General features: G+C 34.0%; 2 protein-coding genes across 4 annotated transcripts; one reads left to right on the top strand and one right to left on the bottom strand.

Moving 5' to 3' along the window:
• Positions 1-3,142: 3,142 nt before the first annotated feature.
• LOC125043587 (probable tRNA N6-adenosine threonylcarbamoyltransferase) lies at positions 3,143-6,844 on the top strand. The gene is made up of 3 exons (XM_047639797.1): positions 3,143-3,343; positions 5,440-5,615; positions 5,847-6,844. The coding sequence occupies exons 2-3, from the start codon at positions 5,466-5,468 to the stop codon at positions 6,702-6,704; spliced, it is 1,008 nt and encodes a 335-aa protein (XP_047495753.1). The 5' UTR covers positions 3,143-3,343; positions 5,440-5,465; the 3' UTR covers positions 6,705-6,844.
• Positions 6,845-12,061: 5,217 nt separating this feature from the next.
• Positions 12,062-19,631, bottom strand: LOC125043588 (S-phase kinase-associated protein 1). 3 transcript variants are annotated; one of them, XM_047639799.1, is made up of 4 exons: positions 19,530-19,631; positions 14,771-14,873; positions 13,249-13,424; positions 12,062-12,972 (listed from the first exon to the last, which is right to left on the bottom strand). In XM_047639799.1, exons 1-4 carry the CDS (start codon positions 19,617-19,619, stop codon positions 12,763-12,765), a joined length of 579 nt encoding a protein of 192 aa, XP_047495755.1. In that variant the 5' UTR covers positions 19,620-19,631; the 3' UTR covers positions 12,062-12,762. The 3 variants fall into 3 exon arrangements, with proteins under 3 accessions (XP_047495755.1, XP_047495757.1, XP_047495756.1); XM_047639801.1 differs by lacking the exon at positions 19,530-19,631 and adding an exon at positions 19,406-19,523; XM_047639800.1 differs by lacking the exon at positions 19,530-19,631 and adding an exon at positions 19,156-19,287.
• Positions 19,632-19,922: the final 291 nt, after the last annotated feature.

The raw sequence follows: 19,922 nt of genomic DNA, 5'->3' as shown, positions 1-19,922 counted from the left end.
CGAAATATATCAGTATCTAGAAAGCCATCAGTTGTTTCCTTCTGAACAAAAGGGCTGTAAAAGGAACAGCTCCTTGAATATCTATTCATGGTGAAAACATCTGGAAATATAAGAACGTTGTTGGAAAAGTCTCGCAAGCGGGGACCACATGCTAGGAGAGGTTGGAATAAAGAGAGGGATTTTCCAAGGAGACAGCTTGTCCACACTCCTATTTGTTCTTGCGATGATTCATCCTAGACTTATATAGCGATTCAATAAATCATCTTTTGTTCATGGATGGTCTAAAGCTATATGAAAAAAAAAAAAGACGTTGACTCAATGGTTCAAACAGTCAGGATATTGAGTCAAGATATTGGAATGGAATTAGGCATTGACAAGTGTGCGGGTGCAGAAATAAAAAGAGGCAAACTGGTACAGTCAAAAGAAATCTCCTTACCTAATGGAAAACAGATAAGAGCATTGGAGGAAAGTGGATATAAGTATCTAGGAACAATTCAGAGCGATAGGATCCAAAACACTGAAATGACGGAGTATATTCTCCGGATGAGAACGAGATCAAGATTAAACGTTGCTAATATAACCAGTGCAATCAATTCAAGGGCAGTGTCAATAATCCGATATGGGGCTGGAATAATAAATTGGACTTTGGAGGATCTGATATCTATGAAAAACAAAAAAACAAAAAAACGCTCACTATATACAGAAGCTTACACGTGCAGACGTCAACATATTGTACATAAAAAGAAAGGAGGTGGAGAGGGACTATTAAATGTTAAGAAAATTGTATTGTTTGAGAAAAATAGAATGTCATAGTAAGTGTGAAACTCGGGCCAACAGCTGACACGTGAAATAGTAAATGAAAACGTTCTGAGTGGGTGCGTAAATCCGGAAAATATGTTTTTACGGGGAAGACATTACTCTCATTACTTGATGAAAACACTTACGAGCAAAGAGATGAAAAAGTATCATGGACATGGCTGCGGCAAAGCTATTTGAAAAAGGAAACAGGAGAGTTATTGATGGCCGCCCAAGACCAGGCCTTGCGAACGAATAGTATGAGAGCCAATATTGAAAAAAAATACGACGGTATCACCTTTATGTAGAATGTGTACAGAGAGTGATGAGACGATTAGTCATATTGTCTCAGAGTGCAAGTGTTTGGCTCAGAATGAATATAAAAAATGGCGCCATGATAGTGGCCACTCTTTTTGCACCGGAAGTTATGCAAGAAACATGGGTTTGAGTATGCAGATAAATCCTATGATCATATTGTTGCTAAAGAAAAAAGGAAAAGAAATCTTCAAAACCAGTCGGCAAAGATTTTATGGGACGTCCCAATTCAGACCTTTAAGAGGCTAGAACACAACAAACCAGATATTACGCTAACTGAAAAAGAAACAGACATGTTGATGTAGCATATGAAATCCTCACTGTATGACAAAGGAAGGTAAAGAAGGTACTAATACTACCAGTGGTTAATGCGAGCACTGAGATGCTGTACAGACAAACTGATGGGGTATATAGACATGCTAGAATGCTGAAGCTGACATTGAATCCTTGCAGAAAAGCGTGTTTACTAGGAACTGCAAGAATTATTAGAAAGCTAATGGGTTCCCTGTTTATTTGAAAGTAGACAATTGACTTTCTAGAGTCATTAGGGGCGTCCTGAAAATTAACATCTAAACTGTGTAAGACTCACAGTATTAATGTAATAATAATAATGATAATAGTAATGAAATGATGATGATGATAACAATAATAGTAATAATAGTAATGATGTTAGTGCTAATGATAATGTAAATAATAACAATAACAACAACAATAATAATAACAACAACGATAATAATAATAACGATGATGGTAAGAATAATGATAATAGAAGTAATAGCAATAGTGATAATGATGATAATAGCTAGAATAACAATAATAATAGTAAAACTAATACTAATAACAAAAATGATGATAATGATTATGATAATAACAATAATAATGATAATGGTAATAATAATAATAATGATAATAATTGAAATTATGATAATAATGATAATAACGATAATGATAACAGTAATAACAATATTAGTAATGATAATAATGATAATGATAATGATACTAACAGTAATAATGATAATAGGTTTTTGTTATCATTACCATTATCATTATTATACTTATTATTACGAAATGACAATAAACCTAACAATGATACTAATAATATAAATAATGGTAATAACAAGAAGAAGGATAACAATAATGATAATAATAATAAGAAAATAGGAACAATAGCAATATTAATAATAAAGATGATAATAATAATGATAATGATAATAATAACAATAATAATAGTAATAATAATAATGATGATAATATGTATAATATCAATAATAATAATAATAATAATAGTAATGATAATAACAGCAACAATAATATCAATAATGATAATGATGATAATAATAACTTAATAAATGAAAGTAATTACTGTAATAATAATGCTAATGATGATGACAATGATAATGCTAATAATAATATTAATAATGAAAATGATAATAACATCAATAATAATAGTGATCATAACAATAATGATAATAATAATAATAATAATAAAAGTAACGATAATGACAATGATGCTAGAAGCAATAACAATGATGCTAATGATAATGATAAGGATAACAATATGATGATAATAGTAGTGATGATAATTACAACACTGATAGTAATAAGGATAATAATAGTTGCAATAGTGATAAAAGTAGCAACATCAACCACTACTACTATTTGTAAGAACAACATTGCTGAATACTAATAACTACTGCTATTACTTCTATCACCACTACTGCTACTATAAAATAGAGAAGCACATTTTTATGCCTTGTTTTTGTTATGCCTTAGGATAAATTCAAGATTGAAGATAAATTGCTAACTTAAATTTTCATTTACATTAAATGTTTTTTTTTTCATTGAATTTTGCTATATTTGGCATTTATTTGAAAAGGGATGCGATGTATAAAGCGTTTTAACATTAACTATACAAAAAATAAAGGATTCACTTTTATCAAAACTATTTATTATAGATATTGGTTATGATTTACTGTTATAATAAGATTAAATAGTATTCTTGCTAAAGGAAAAGAACTCGTGCACACTCAATAATAGAATACCGTGACGTCATAGAACTCAGGAATTCACTTTTTCAAAGATTTTTATTTCGCATATTATGTGAATGAGAACATCATTTTATGAGTTTAATTCTCGACGTTTATCATACCATCTTCTTCTCCAGTGAATTAGAATAGGAAATAGAGTAATTCACTAGATGTGTTGATACAAGCCGCACGTGCTTTGGACTCGAGTAAGGAAGCCAATTTATTACTGTTATTATTATTATTGTTTGTAACGAAGGTTTGTGGGACACGGACACTATTTCATTTTATTTTGTGTTGGTGTGTGTCATCGTAGTAATGTTTTCAGTGCTTGAGAACTGAATAATGGATATGATGCTTTGTATTATTTTCAAGTATTTGGTATTTTTGGGGATTTTCTCGTTTGACAATAAATTCTTAAAGATTTTTATATTCTTATATTTTTTTTCGGTGCTTTAGGAACCCGTACATAACTATGTGGATTTTTTTTCTTCTTCTTGTAAGTCCATATTCTGTATTTAAATTTGAATATGCTGCAACACACACATTACAATTTCATAGATGTTTTTATTTTTCCTGTTTTAGCTACCTTATTTAATTGACTCCATATCGTCAGTATTTTATAAACTAGTCATTCAGAATAGGACTTCATCTCGCCAGAATAGGTACATTTTTAGCGTCTGGTGGCTGCTGAATTCCGCAATAGTTTATTTTCTGGTCGAAGAGGATATTCTTGCAACGGATCAAAAGTTGCAGTCGTTGGTGCAAGAATGAATCGACCGAATGAATAGTAGCGGCAAGAATAAAATAAAAAGATCACGCAAAGTGCCGCTCACAGCCTTAGGCCCACCCGATGCTCCCGAGTTCAGTCAACCATTAACCTCCCATCGGCAGTACACCCAGTTGTGGGAACTTAGATTGTTGAATAGCATTTTGTGACGTGCAGTTGGGGGTCTTAGGCTCTGTGTCCAGGATGTGGGAATTACGTCTTTATTGTTTTGTCTTTTAGTCATGTCTCTGTGTCCATGATGTAGGGAATTATGTCTTTATTGTTTTGTCTTTTAGTAATGTCTCTGTTTCCATAATGTGAGGAATTATGTCTTTAATGTTTTGTCTTTTAATAATGTCTCTTGTGTCCATAATGTGAGGAATTACGTCTTTATTGTTTTGTCTTTTAGTAAATTATGGTCAAGTTTTGCTCTCACACTGTCATTGTGGTATTTGATAAGAATCAGATGCTGAAAATTCTTGCATTCAATGACTACGAGAAATTTAAAAGTTACTGCACTAGATTTATTTTTATTTCTTTATTTAATATACTTATATAACCCCTCTCTCACCTATGTTATGAATATCTTATGAATATTGTACTATTATAAGTGAGGAACGTTAGATATTGAATGTTAAACTAACTAATGAAGACTGTTAAAGTAGATACTAGATATTAAATTAAAGTAATATAATTAAAATTATTTATCAGTAAAACACAGGCTAGCTTTCCAAATATGATTTTTTTCAGGGAGTTATATTTTTCTTCTTTCTGTGCCGTATCAGAGCCTGACATTGGAGACCATCCAAATCCATTAATAATCTCAAACTGATTGTGTGCAATCTTAAATCAAAGTGGCATGCATCGTACCAAACAAAGAGCCAATAGACCTCCATCAAGTATATTCCAGCTTAATAGGGCACTGATGGATTCCTTTATTGATAAGTCACAAGGGATGTTAATGAATGTTATCTTGCCAAGGTAAATGTGGTAGAGGTTTGTTGGCCTTTGTCAGAGTGCCAGCAATTTCATAGCATTTGCCAATTAGTGTCAAGCCTATAGTAGGCACACAAATATTTTTTAAATATTTTTCTTAAATGTCACATAATGTGGTGTTTGCTGGCTTAACTTTGAAAATTAAATATTATAGCATACAAATATTGATGCTCTCTCCATTCATTAAATATATACCCTAATACTATTGGCTTTTATATTTTGTAATTGATACAACAGTTTTGTTTAACCTTGGATATTGTCTTTATTTATTATTAATATATTTTTTTAAGTCTGCCCTTCACCATAACTTTCCTATACTAAAAAGAAAATGTCCATTTTGAGCATAATAAATTGAGGAAATATTGGTGAACACAGTTTTTTGTTAACTTTTATTATGGAATTTTAGTTTTGAATTGATCAGAAATTATATTTCTTATTTGATTTCACGTTTCAGCCAAACATTGCAACATAGCATATCATTAAGTATCAACTTCCTTTCACTGTAATAGTGCATGAATTATTTATTTATTTTAATTTCAGAGAGAAGTACTCCATCCCCAGTAAAGATGGTGGTCATTATAGGACTGGAAGGAAGTGCAAACAAGTGCGGAATAGGTATCATCCGAGATGGAGAAGTCCTATCAAATCCAAGACGGACATATATCACTCCTCCTGGCCAGGGCTTCATTCCTCACGACACAGCTAAGCACCATCAGGTAAAGAGGCTATTGCATGTGTTATTCTTTGTGTTATATTATCTGTATGTATGATGTGAAGGAAGTTGATTTTGGAGGGGGGAAGAAAATAATTTGATGGGTTATTTCTAATTTTTTCTAAGGAGTATATTATCTTGATGCTGTGGAATAGAATCTCAATTTGTCATATAGAATGTTTGTGATTATTTTATTATTTTCATGTGTATCAAAACTTTGTATACATTATTTCAGGCACATGTTCTGGAGGTACTACACCAAGCTTTAGCTGAAGCCTCTATAACTCCTGAAGAAATAGATGCTATTGCTTTTACAAAAGGGCCGGGGATGGCAGCCCCCCTGATCAGCATGGCAGTTGTGGCCAGGACAATTTCACAGCTGTGGAACAAGCCTCTGGTTGCTGTCAATCACTGCATTGGGCACATTGAGATGGGTAGACTAATCACAGGAGCTCAGAATCCAACTGTATTATATGTAAGTGGGGGTAATACACAGATTATTGCATACCTGGGTCAGAGGTACAGGATATTTGGAGAAACCATTGATATGGCAGTTGGCAATTGTCTGGATAGGTTTGCGAGGATTTTGATGCTGTCCAATGCTCCAAGCCCAGGCTACAATATTGAGCAGATGGCCAAGAAAGGTAAAAAATACCTGCCACTACCATACTGTGTGAAGGGCATGGATGTCTCTTTCTCTGGGATTCTCTCTTACTTGGAAGAACGAGCGGATAAACTTCTCAAAACAGGACAGTACTCCAAGGCGGACCTTTGCTTCTCACTGCAAGAGACAGTGTTTGCCATGTTGGTGGAGACCACAGAGCGGGCCATGGCTCACTGTGGCTCACAGGAGGTCCTCATCTGTGGGGGTGTTGGCTGCAATGAGCGCTTGCAACAGATGATGGGGAAGATGTGCGAGGAGCGAGGGGCTAAACTATTTGCCACCAACGAAAGCTTTTGCATTGACAATGGAGCCATGATTGCTCAGGCTGGGTACTGCATGTTCCAGTCAGGTATTACTTCTACGATAGATGACACGTGGGTTACACAAAGATTTAGAACAGATGATGTTCCTGTTGCTTGGAGAAACTGAGTTAGGGCTGATGTGTATTTCTAATAAAATTTTGTTAATGAAGTACATTTGTGATAGGCATTGGGTATGAAATACATAGATACCTACAGATGCCGGGTTTGACTTTTTTTTTTTCTACAGTGGGTTGGGAGGGGGGGGGGTCATTAAATTATTTGAAGTCTTGTAAAACAGATTAAAGTGATATATAAAAAGGTGTTTTATTTAAAAAAATTCCATGATATTATGATATGATAATATATGTACTGTACCAGACATGAATTTTAAAAAAATCATTATTGTTAGGTAAAACAGAAATGACACCACTGACACATGTTTATATATTTCAAGACTATTACAATCTCTATGGTGTTAAGCTTTCAGGATAAAAATGATTGATATTTTCATCAGGTCACATATAGCTAGAAGACAAGTAGAAACATTGGAGGAAAACTTTTAAAATAAGCTACTAAAAATGCAAATAAAATAAATGAAGATGATAGTACTGACATACCTTATGATTATTTTGAATTTGTTTTCTCATTAATTGTTACCTTATTATATTTGTATCACCATTTACATCAGGAACCATTTACATGTCTGCCTCAAATGAAGCAGATTTTTTAAGGAAGTACAATTTTACATAATAGGGACTTGCCATTCCAACTGCATTTTAATATGTCAGTTGTTTTTACACACAGATGGTTCCCACAAATACTAAGTCACCAATGAGCCAATTGGAAGTACTACCTGTCTCACCTGTTAATCCTTTTCCTTGTTTTTTTAACATTTTTTGATATCTTAATATTTCTTTTAATGATTATGATTATTATTAAGTCTATATTAAAGATAATAGCCTGATATTTATAGTATTAGAAAAAAAGTGTTTTTCCAGCAATCTCAAGGAAAGATGGCAAAGCACTTTCACAAAACAATACAGTGAACACATTTTCCTGGGGCCTTTTGGTTAATAACGAATCAGCAAAACATTGAGTGTTTTATAGAATAGATAGAATAAAATATTTTCACTTGAATTATGCAAGCTCCAGCATAACACAGTACTATAGATAGATATATATAAAAGCAGTTTAAATATTTTGAACTGTAATGGAGGATGGTTGATTATTTTACCCGCTATTCATAAGACTTTACTCCATACATGTTATCATTTCCTCCTCAATCCCTTGCTTCCCTGAGTCCCTTTACTCAAACATTAAGTCATTCCTTACCCTTGTCATCACTTTACTTTACCATAGCACCGTATGACCTTTGATGTCATATAGTAATTCCTTACCTGGGGGCTTTGCTCCTAAGCCTTGCACTATCTATTACTATATTTTGAATATGCCATTAATGGCCTTACATGTTGATGCAGCAGAAAATTTTCCATAGATATATGAATATGTTAATTTAATCATATTTTGAGATTTAGAAAAGTTCTGGGTGTATTTTACTGTCTCCTGCTCTGTTTCTTCTGTTCTACCATAGTTTAATGATTATTTTTGTTTGGTTTTCTATAATTTGTATCTCATCAAATCATTCACAACTTTAGAATTTCTGTAATTATGATTGAAATTCTTGTAATAATTGTTGTTTACATAGTCTGAAACTTATATTTTTAAAGTTTCCTTTTAATACAAGAAGTAGTTTTAATTCTCAGTGGTAAAAAGGGTAAGAACTACTTAACAGAATTTATCATAGTCCAAAACATCCATTGCTTTCTAAATATTTATTTGAGTTTTAATGCACTACAGGAAATTTAATTATTTCTATTGGTTGACCATTTTATTTGGGTAGATGTGTCACTAAAGTGTGAATCATTATTTTTATGTAAAACTGTTGCCAGCATAATGAAGCTGAGTTGAGCCACCTCCAATCCAATAATCTTTAAGTGTTGTTTAAAGCTATCAGTTTCCTCAAAGGGCTAAAAATTCAATTTGAGAATAGATAGATCTTGAGTGCATAAAAAAATATGATTGGCATTATCATTATTGTTATTTTGTCTTTACCGATGCACTCATGCATATGTATTTTACATATTAATGAGAAAAATGGGACTGAAAAATAATGATGAAAAATGTCAAACCTGTAATTTGAGTTTTCTTGAAAAAAAAAAAAATCACCCTTGTTAAAAGGCTTGACAACCTTAGAGACTGATTTTTGAACTTCAACTTAAAAAAAAAGAGATGATAATAATAATAATAATAATAATAATAATAATAATAATAATAATAATAATAATAAAAAATCTGGGTTAAGAAGACTGCAGTAAAGCTTATCATAAATAGTTTTCATATTCAGCTGATCCATGGATTGTAACAAAGATTAAAGCGAAGAAAACAATGGGTATGCACAGCCCCCTTAGGAATTACTTCTAGAACCATTTTGGTAAAAAAGGACACAAATTGAGTGGTTTAAATTTCATTAGTAAAATTAGTTTTTTTTTTTTTTTTTTTTTTTTATGTCTATAGGCCAAAATCAGTTTCCTTACAACTGTCCAGTGCATAACCAAATGGCCGTTGATGGTATGAATACATGCATGCCCATTGTATTTTTGATATTTTGATTGTATTTACACAGAAATGGCTTGACAAGTACTTAATCACCAAGGAGTCAATTAGTCCTACCTATCTCATCTGTTTACCCTCTTCCTTGATTTTTTATAAGATTCTCCTAATTATTTTATAGTTTTTATTGTTATTAGTATTTTGATAACCTTAATCATAATGTCAGTAATAATAATAGTAGAGTCAGCACTAATATTAATAGAAAAAAATAAACATGCCTGCAAATTCGAGGAATGGGTGTTGTCACTTGAACCTACTAATTGACTCCTCGGTGGCTGAGAATTTGTGGAACCATTTGTGTACAACAAAAATTCACAAAAAAATTAGTGAATAGTACTTAAATCTGCAGCCAAATGATTAAGAAGATTCAACTTCAAACTACTGAAATGCAACAATCTTTGTAGTTATATTGCAGAACTGACTATTTTCAGTTTCCAATCTTTTTAAAGCCTTGATTTTTCCAGTTAGGGAAAAACACGAACATCAACAACAAAAAAATTCTGAACTTTCTATGTAACTTTCTTGTCCACTTCCAAATATTTATTTATTTATTAAAAATATTTGGCCATGTCAACATCTAAGGTCATTAGTGGTGTATTCAAAATAGTGATAGTGTGAGGCATAGGGGTTTTACCCCCAGGTAAGGAAGTGCTATATGATATCAAAGGTCATATGGCACTATGGTAAAGTAGAGAAGCAAAAAGGGTTAGGAATGAGTTAATGATTTGGGTAAAGTTACAGGTTGAACAGTACTAAAGGGTAGTATGGTAGTGAAAAGGGAAGAGAGGGGGTACTGATGGGGTATAGACTATACCCCATCAGTACCTTATACTATACCGTGTAGTATAAGGTAAAGACTGTTAAAAGGGGAAGGAGTTAAGGGAGTAGGGAGCATTATGATACAGTATTGTGGCAAAAATGGCAAAAATGAGTTTAATGATTAGGATAAATGGACAGAACAAGGGGATGGAGAAAAGGAAAATGAAAGGAGTAGAAAAGATCATACAAAATTGGTTGAGGTGAGGGCTGAGGACCAAGGCAGGGGTGATCCCCTACATTGGGCCTCAGTCCCTGTTTCCTAAGCCCTCCACATCAACAAGAAGCAAGGGATTGGGGTGGCACTTCCAAATAGGAAAAACATGTTTTCCAGTATATACTGATTCTAAAATGTTATTATAGATCTTGTGTAAGATCTAAAATATCTTAGCAAAAATTGATAAAGTTTGGGAGAAATATTATTTCTTCTTGTCATGGGGATATGATACTATAAAGTTCATTATTTAGTCATCTAATGAGAACTGTGAGTCTTCAATCATCATCAAGGTTATAACAATGAGCTTAGAATCAGAAACAGAAAACTTGAAGAAAGGATGCTAGGCAATATGGCTGATATGAGGAATATGGCTGTCTTTATCTAAAACACTGGTTCCCAGCCTTTTGTTCTGCAAGCACCCTTTGTTTAAATCAGTTTTCCCACAGACCCCTGTTTTTTGTAGGTATATCTGCTTAACCAACAGCAAACTTTTTTTCCCAATGCCATCTATTATTGTAACCGACTCTGCAATTTAATAAACAGCAATAAAATAGGTTTATCTTTAATGGCCTTCCTGAGAAAATTCATGCATCTTATGCTGTACCTTCTTGTGTTTCTGAACATCACACACAGACCCCCCAATTCTTTCTCTGCAGATCTCCAGAGGTCTAGAATGAATAAAGGGAACACAAGAGTAACTTCACTGTATAAAGCTATTTCCAAGCACAAAAAGTTGAGGCAAAAGTTCTATCAATTACAAAGCAAAGTCAAGTTGTCTGAATAGGTAAAAAGGGAAACAAAATATCTTGCTGCTATTACTTTTTCTCTCTCATTTACAATAACTGGTCCTTGCTCACATTCATGTTGGTGTTCCTATTCTATTGCAGTCTCATTTAACCCACTATCATGAAGAATAATCACAGCAAGTCATGTCTTCACTTTATGAGTATGCATCCTGAATGCTGATAGATCTTAGACATCATACAACAGGCCAAACAGCTACTAAAGCATACAGCTACACACTTTGTGTTTTGCAACTTGCTTATAAAATGTGTACAAATTTCCCTATCATGAATACCTTCTAGGCTATAAATGTTTTGATACTTGCATTTTTATGAGGTATTTAGTAATACATTTTCAAACTTCTTATTCCTTTAAGTACTGCAAAAGCAAGGTCACATTGTCATGCTCATTTCTATAACATAGTGTTGTTGTTTTGCTTATTAATTTTTCCATCTTTATTGTAAAGCATATTTCCCCTCTCATTAGAGAAATTAAGTGTAGCTGCCTGTAAATCCCAGAAGCAAGTCTTTAGTGTGAGAAGTAAAGCAAATATAATATATATGTAGAGAGCAGCTTTGTATCGAAAGAAGTAAAACTTAGAAATACACAATCCCTGAAAATTGTACTTATGTTAAAAAAAAAAAAAAGTAAGAAGAAAAAAAGAAAGAAAGAAAGGAAAAAAAGAACTAAGGTAGTTCAGATTTGAAAATGCTTGAGCAAAAATGCTGATGTATTATAAACAAAGTAATAGGTGTTGATCAATGTTTTGCTTAACAGTGCTTGTCTGTGATGTCACAGCAATATCCTGTATACAGCAAAATGTTTAAAAAAAGAAAGTCAGCTCGTACACTAAAAGAGTTGAGGTATCTTTCACAATATCCTAACCACATCCAAATGTCAATAACATGTACATACTAGTTATACCATGAAACAGGATGATCATTTGTTAAGTAACATTGACTATGCATGTGTTGTTTGGAGGTTAAAAGAGGACTAGAAAATATGAGGGTTTTATTGAAAATTGAAATGGGAATTGCCATTTACTAAAACTGACACATTCCTCAACAGTTATTTGGTCAACATAAAGATATAAAACTGTTAAACAGGTTTAATAGCATTGCAGATCATCTGATACAAAGTGTTTGAGCTACAGTTTTCCTGCTCAGGCAAAACAAAAGTAGATACAACACAATGAGGAGAAAAAATACACAAAAATAAAACATTGGACAATCAACTTTACCAAATTAAGCTATAATGAGGTAATAATGTTGAAAAGAATAAAAATCATTCATCTCTTTGACATCATAATCTCCTCAAGTAATATATATCAAAAGATACAATGCTTTAAAGTACTGCATGATTAGCCCTTACACTGACCTAATGGTATATCTATAATAACATCAGTAAACCACATGATTAGATCAATATATATGCTATCTCAAAGAGATCAATGCATAACAAGGAAGAGTAAAATAACCTCTACTCTCACAGGTCTACACTTAATTAAGGAGTGTTGTAAAATAAGGAATAAATAAAGAATTCTTGCATTCTGGCAAAAAAAAAAGAATTTCCATAAAATATCCTGGTTATAGAATTGGCATAATGTTCTTTTCCTGTTCTTTTTTTTTTTTTCAAAGTCTATTTACTATATGTAATCCACTTTCTTTATAAACACCTCTTCGGAACTTTCATTTCCTTTCTACTTCTCCTCGCACCACTCGTTCTCCTTGCGCACCTGTTCCTCCTCAGAGGGTGTGAAGTCGTTCTTGATGTTAAAGGTCTTGCGGATCTCATCAGGCGTCTTTCCCTTGATCATGTTGGCTACAGTCTTGCATGTCACATCCAATAGGCCCTTGATGTCGAGGTAGTTCGCAGCCAGAATCAACTCAAACAGTGTGCCTTGGTCAACCTGGCAAGAGTTGGGAGGAGATGGATTTTTAATGACGAGTTTTCATATATTCTTGATAAGCAGAGAGAGAGATACATGGGGAGAGGGATGGAGAGAGAAAAGGGGAAAGAGAGAGGGCCGAAGGAGAAATGGGGTAAATGGAGGGAAAAAGACCAGTAATGGGTATAGAGTGAAGAAAGTGAAGGTAAATGCAGTGACAGAAAGGATGTATTTTAATCATAAATTGCTACCATTATGTCAGAGGGTGAACAACATGCGATATGCCCTTGGCAATACCTTCAAGAAATCTGCATCCCAGGAGGAGATGTCGTCTGTTCGCTTTTCTTTGTTGTCGTCATCGTCAGGGAGGGGAGGGTCGTCCTTGTGGTATGTGCACCACTGGATCACCTTCTTTAGGATGGCAGCATTTACATTAGGCAGGGGTACCACTTCCTCCTCGTCCTCGTCCATTCCTGAATGAAAAGTTAATGGGATAAATTGAAAGAAACCATTCACAGACAGAAGTACCATAAATAAAATTATTCCTGATTCCATCTTTGTATTTTGAGTAAAATATACCTATACACTAATCACTACAAAATACATTTATCAATTGTGTTTTCTCTGTCTATGTATAGTAATTCATACTAAATATCATGTATAATTGTCTTATACTTCTCATGCTACATAACTATGCTAAATGTCCTAATAGATTACTTGTAAATCTTCGAATAATTTCTATATTATCATAGTAACTAATCATTGTGTTCTAAAACACTTTTCTAAAGTGTAAGTTATGTGAAAATACAGCTCACATACATAAATAATCAAAACAAGAAAACTTTGGGATATGTATAAAAAATAGCATATACACAAATTCCAAGGAGTTTTTCATGTTCACAAAGCAAATCATCCTTGAAATTATCAGTGATATGTCAAAAAGGCTTGCAATTGGGTCAAGTTACTGAAATTTTTTTTGAAAAATTTCTGCCAAACTCAACATCTAAGGTAATGACCAGTGTATTTAAACTATAGCAATTGGGTGGGGTTTCGGATTGTAGCCCACAGGTAAGGACCTTTTTTTGTTAATAAGGTGATGTTTGTGGATTCCCAGAATGGCTAATGGTTGACCCAATGCCGCCGGGGAAAATGAATAAAAACAGGGAAAATGCTGTGCTCACTTTCAATATTTTTTTGTGAAATGTCTCTGCACATAGATGGCTCTGCTAGTGTATACCTAAATAGGAGTCAATTAGTAGACCTTGTGACCTCACCTAATTTGAATTGGGAGGGAAAAACGTATTTTTTACTAGTGCTGTGAATATCGATGGTGTTATTTTTACTATAAACATTATAATTACTATAATGTTATAAACATTAGTAACAGCAAAACAAGATAATGTAAAATATTTTCATAAATCAAAGAAAAAGGGTAAACAGGTGAGACAGGCAGTACTCGTAGTTGGTTCATTGGTGACTTAGTACAAGTGTAGCCATCTATGTGTAAAAACAATCAAACAAGTACTCACAGTGGGCATAGCACGCACGTACATGTTTGGTATGACAATAACATCTGCCTCATTACAATCTACTCTTTCATTGCTAGAGAATGGTAGTTTCTGCAATGTGTATATTTATATATTTATATATATATATATATATATATATATATATATATATATATATATATATATATATATATATATGTATTTATATATATATATATATATATATATATATATAAAATGAAGGTAATCACACAATTTAAAAAATAAATGATTAGGAAGATTGGCCTCAAAAAAATATCCAAAAGATTTACCTAAATCCTCCAACATGGTCTTGATGGTGACGCTCTGTTTGGCGATCTCGACGTCCACCTCGAAGGTGTCGCCATCACTGCTCTGAAGCTTAATACTGGGCATCTGCAGGGAAGAAGTTCTGTGTCACTACATAAGGTAATTGGAATGAGATACAGCAATAAAACAAAGAAAGCAATAACCACACAAATATATCACAATAACACCTAAATGCTATATTATCTAATAACACCTAAATGCTATATTATCTATGTTGATTACAAAACCTTCTGTTCCATTGAAGAGAAGAAAGTAAGCTCCACATACAGAGACCACATCCTTAAATATTACATTTAGCCTACCCAGAAGGTTTTATAAAACATATTTGGAGGAATATTTTTGCTTGACAAGCAACGCAGAAACAATAAAGCACCCTCCATGGTATTTTGTTCAACAACTTAAATGGAGTATGAAACAGTTTTAACAAAAATAAGGTTAACAATAAATGTCTCATCAACTGCCTTGTACTTTGGCAAAGCCTCTCAATTACCTTGCACATTGTTGTGCACCTGAGATTGGAAGGAGGCCAAAAATGCAATTCTAAGTATGAAAGGATGTTTTGTGAAGTTTAGTAACCACATTCCAGCTTCCTGTACAAAGATTTACAAATGGTGAGGTGATCCCAGATGTAATATTAACTACTATTACCTATTGTTTATTGGTCCATTATGAATTTCAAGAGACCACTTTGTGCAGAGCCCTAGTCCTCATTTCTTGTTGCTGTCTTTTAACTGACAAGCTAACAAGAATAGAACAGATGTAGATAATGACGTGGATAAAAATAATCATTATATGCTCTACAGAGGAAAAATTGCTCTACTGTCGATGACAAAAGAGTATATTCTCAGGGTAAAAGACTATGAATATTGTTTGAGTTTGTAATTTCACTAAAATTATGGTCTTTTCTAATAAATGTACATGGTACATTTCCCTGCATACCAAAGAAGACATAAGGAGGTAGGTAGGTAGGGAGGGGAGAGAGGGATGGACGGATGGATGGATGGATGGATGTAGGGGAGGGGAGGGAGGGAGGGAGGGAAGGAGGTAGGTAGGTAGGTCACACCAGGGGCAGGTGACAAGTATGTCTCATCATGGGAATTTTTTGTTGAATGTGAGGTGACTGAGATGCCTTGTCATGAGTGTATAATGGTATGAAGGATGGCAAGACATTAAAAACTAGCTCTAGACAATATATTATAGATCTTTTACTGAGAAGAAAGAGATAAAGTATTCAAAGGAGATTTCTGTGCTTGTGTTAAAAAGTAATGGAGAAAAATGTAGCCTAAAACTCTAATAAGAGGCATGCTGGGACAACAAAGGATTTCTGAAAACTTATGACTGACTGTCATTCAGTAGCAACAGTAGGAAGGTAAAAAAGGACCAGATATATTATAGCAAAATTGAAACGAATGATAAATTAGGGGGGGGGGGGTCATATACAATAAAACACTCATTTAACTGCTGGAAACTACCATCATGCAATTCTAACCAATCAGGATCCTGATGATAAAAAACTGTCACCGAAAGACAATTTTCTGATTTCTATTCAATAATCAAACTTTTGAAAGATTCTAATGTGGCATATATAACCTCATAAAACTACAATATTCCATAGAACAGCCCTTGAGAGGACCAAAGCTTCCAGTTACCTCCATGCCTATCTTTTACCCCTCACCGCAGTCACAGCTAAGGTGTAAGGAACAACATATAACTGATTTTTGTTATCTACATTAACTACTAACATGGAACTATACATATATACTTATCTATATATTAAAAGACTCCTTGCTTGCAATATCATACAATATCTGCAATGTCTTTTAGAACATGAAATATCTCTTGCGGCTACTTTGGTTAGGTTCTATGTACATCTATTAGAAACTTCCTGTGATTTAAGATGGAGGGCCTACAATTCCAAGTAAAAATCTGGAAGTAATGCATTGTCAAACAATCACCATGGCCTCCACACACAGCACTCTGGAAAAGGCTAGCAAACCTACTTAACTGGTGGAGGACTTTCAATTTCAAGTCTAATTTTGATAGTGCTCCATCACATATACTCTTATAGCTTAGACCTGATTCCACAGCTGATGATAAATTGCTAGGGAACTAGGGCCATCAACAAGCTCAAATCTAACCAGGATATGTGTGGCAATTTGTTAGCCTTTGCCTTTGCACCAACTGGCAAAAAGATTTTCATATACTAGTGATTGGGCCAGTGGTAAACATGCGGGTTTGTCTGTAACATTTATTAAGAAGAAGAAGAAAAATTGAAAATGAGGTTAGGCAAATATAAGTCAGTTTAATTTTATCATTCTTTTAGAATATTCAAACTATGATTAATGGCCAAATTTGTTTACTGCAAAAAACAATGTCAAAACAAATTTAAATAAATAATATACTTGCTTTGTCACAATGAACATAAAAATTAGTCATTAAAACAAAGAAATACACAGGATACCTCTATCCTTTATGTATAAAAAGATGGTAATTTTCTAGTTTCACAAAGCCTTCCAATCTTGCACTTATTATTCTTTTATTCAATTATCAATGCTATAATATGAGTGAATCTCTCTTTATTTTCCATAATTGAAAGTAATGTTTATGAGGTGACCTTACCCCCTCCGAGATTAAGTTTCTATTACTCTAGCTATTCCTGGGAAATCCCAAAACATCATCACATGAACCAAAAATTCTTCCATACACAGGGGCTTCATGTCAAGACCACCATCCAATCACTGTATATCTCTACTGAGGCTGTGTCCCAGGACTGCCACCCAACTGCAGTGGCCTTGATCTCCAAACAGCATTTGTCGTGACCTACTTTCTTCATTTCTGATGCTATTTTAAGCCTACACCAATAATTTCATGTATTATGCATCCTGTAAATGCATTCCAAAGTATTGTGTTGCACAGTTTTTTATTATCAATTTGAAAGGTAATACCACAGATGAAAATTGTCATATTTTCAGTCACTCTGTTCATTACGGGCATTATCTACCTTGTAGTACATGGCTGTGGGAAACAATACTATACCAAAAGACAATTACTATACATATTGACATTGCTTTGAGTCAAATCTAATCATAAAGGGCAACACGAATAATAAAAGGTGTTAATGTTACCAAGAGCGACGCACAGAGATAGAGGGAAATGGACACTGCCATCTTATAGGGCTTTAAAAATTTAGTGATAAAACACACAGGTACATCTCCTCCTGCCTAATATTTACTGCAAAATGACAAACGTATCCTCTGTATACCACCACTCAGGGACACATTCCACAACACATTCAAACAGCCTGAGTTCTTAATGTCTGTTTTCTATAAGTTGGCACAAATTGCTAATAAAGGGGGGTACAGGGAAGGATTGCCATTTTGTCTAGGAAATAAATAGAAGGAAAGAAAGGTTAGGAATGGAATTTTTTGGTTTGCATGATATCCTCGTGTTGAGACTTTGTCTCTGGAGGATGTGTCATTCTCAGTAACAAATTATATAACAGGATACCCTTCCTGTGTACCCATCATGTTCAATTTTGTAACGCTTTCTTTGTTGGCTCTATCCTTATTATTCACTGAGTTTTTAGATACAAGAATAGAGCTTGGCGACATCAAAAATTATTTAATTATCACTGCCTCTTTGTAATGCCTCTTTAGGATATAGAAAGCTAATGAAATGTGTATCTATTCTACATTAAAGTTTTGGTGGTCTCTGCTGTTCAGGAAGGAGGATAATTAGGTAAATTTCAGGAAAATCTGCACATTCTAACAACAGACTACATATGTTGCCTAGTGTGAAGGTACAGTGGCCTTAAACTGACTACAGAGACAATGCTAGTCCTGATAGCTGGGGAAAACACAGAATACCTTACAAAAATTGTGTGGCAATCAACTAAATGTAAAGCACGATGGCAATGAATTACCCTAATACTTTGAAATCGTCTCATTTGCAATTCCTTTTAAGTGTGAGTGGAGGCTACAGTGACCACTTGATTGCACCATTGCTACTACTAATCATCTTCTTGATCACTGGTAAAGTTTGTGTGTCCACATTAAAGATCATCGGCAGGGTACCAAGTTCCCTACTACCGGCCAACGTGAAGCCTCTGATATGAATTTACTAATGTCATGATTTACATAAACACTATCACAAGATAAAGGGTGACAAGTAGGAAAAATCTAACTAAAGAAAGCGAAGATAAAATTGGATCAGCAGCAATAACAGCAAATAAAAATGGGGAGAAATCCGATAACAATAACAACCCTGACAAATAAATGGGTAATAACAACAATAAATAATAATGTCAATAACACCAACGAAATAAACATTACAAAAGCTCTTCACTCGCCCTGAAATTCCTCCTTTTTCTCCAACAAAAAAAAAGTGGAAAAGAGAGAGAAATGCAGTCGGGAGCCTCCCCTCCGAATGCAGTGGAAGTCGGGGAAGTAATCGGGCGAGGAAGAGGAGGAAGAGGACTTAAGAGAACACCTGAAATTCCTTAAAGAATATATATAAATAGCCTTATTCCTCCCCTTCCCGTTCCCTCGCGATCTCTTCCTTTCTCTCCTCGCCCCTCGCCTTATTTCGTGCCGTGTTACCTTGAGATACCTCCTCCTGGGGCCTGAAGATAATAAGGAAGGCTCTCTCTGTCTTCGGGAAGTCTAAAAGGGCTTAAGAATGGGCGAAATACGAAGAGAAAGAGAATAAAAACAAAACACGAACCTTCTGCAATTTCTGGCTCCCGAGATGAGTGTCGCGCGAGTGTTGCCAGATCGCGGAGACACGCAACCTCGGGCGATTTAGTACCATCATCCATTTTTAATTCTTTTTATTCCATCTCGTCACTTCTGGGAAATATGAACTGCATTAATATGTCCTGTAATTAAGTCATCACGATAACCTCCCCAGTTGCTTTATAAAAAAAATGAGAAACGGGTTTATTATATCTGTACTTTGAACAGCGCCGCGCTCTCGCTCTTAGAACATGGCAACACTTGTGCCTAACACCGCCATCTATATTGATCGAATTAGAAATAGAAGGATTTAGAGGAATTTGAATTAGAATAACTCTAATGTAGATAATTAGATTAAAGAGAACTAGAGAGAACGAGAAGT

The sequence above is a fragment of the Penaeus chinensis genome, chromosome 34 (genome assembly GCF_019202785.1).
Source record: "Penaeus chinensis breed Huanghai No. 1 chromosome 34, ASM1920278v2, whole genome shotgun sequence".
Lineage (NCBI taxonomy): Eukaryota > Metazoa > Arthropoda > Malacostraca > Decapoda > Penaeidae > Penaeus > Penaeus chinensis.
Note: the sequence above shows the minus strand (reverse complement) of the source record. Positions and strands in the feature narration are given on the sequence as shown.

Excerpts from the sequence above, each read along its gene's own strand:
- LOC125043587 (XM_047639797.1), top strand. The coding sequence starts at position 5,466 with ATGGTGGTCATTATAGGACTGGAAGGAAGTGCAAACAAGTGCGGAATA. Across the intron at positions 5,616-5,846 it reads ACACAGCTAAGCACCATCAG|GCACATGTTCTGGAGGTACT; the intron begins GTAAAGAGGCTA and ends ACATTATTTCAG.
- LOC125043588 (XM_047639799.1), bottom strand. The coding sequence starts at position 19,619 with ATGATGGTACTAAATCGCCCGAGGTTGCGTGTCTCCGCGATCTGGCAA. Across the intron at positions 14,874-19,529 it reads GGAGCCAGAAATTGCAGAAG|ATGCCCAGTATTAAGCTTCA; the intron begins GTTCGTGTTTTG and ends TCTTCCCTGCAG. Across the intron at positions 12,973-13,248 it reads GGGATGCAGATTTCTTGAAG|GTTGACCAAGGCACACTGTT; the intron begins GTATTGCCAAGG and ends AACTCTTGCCAG.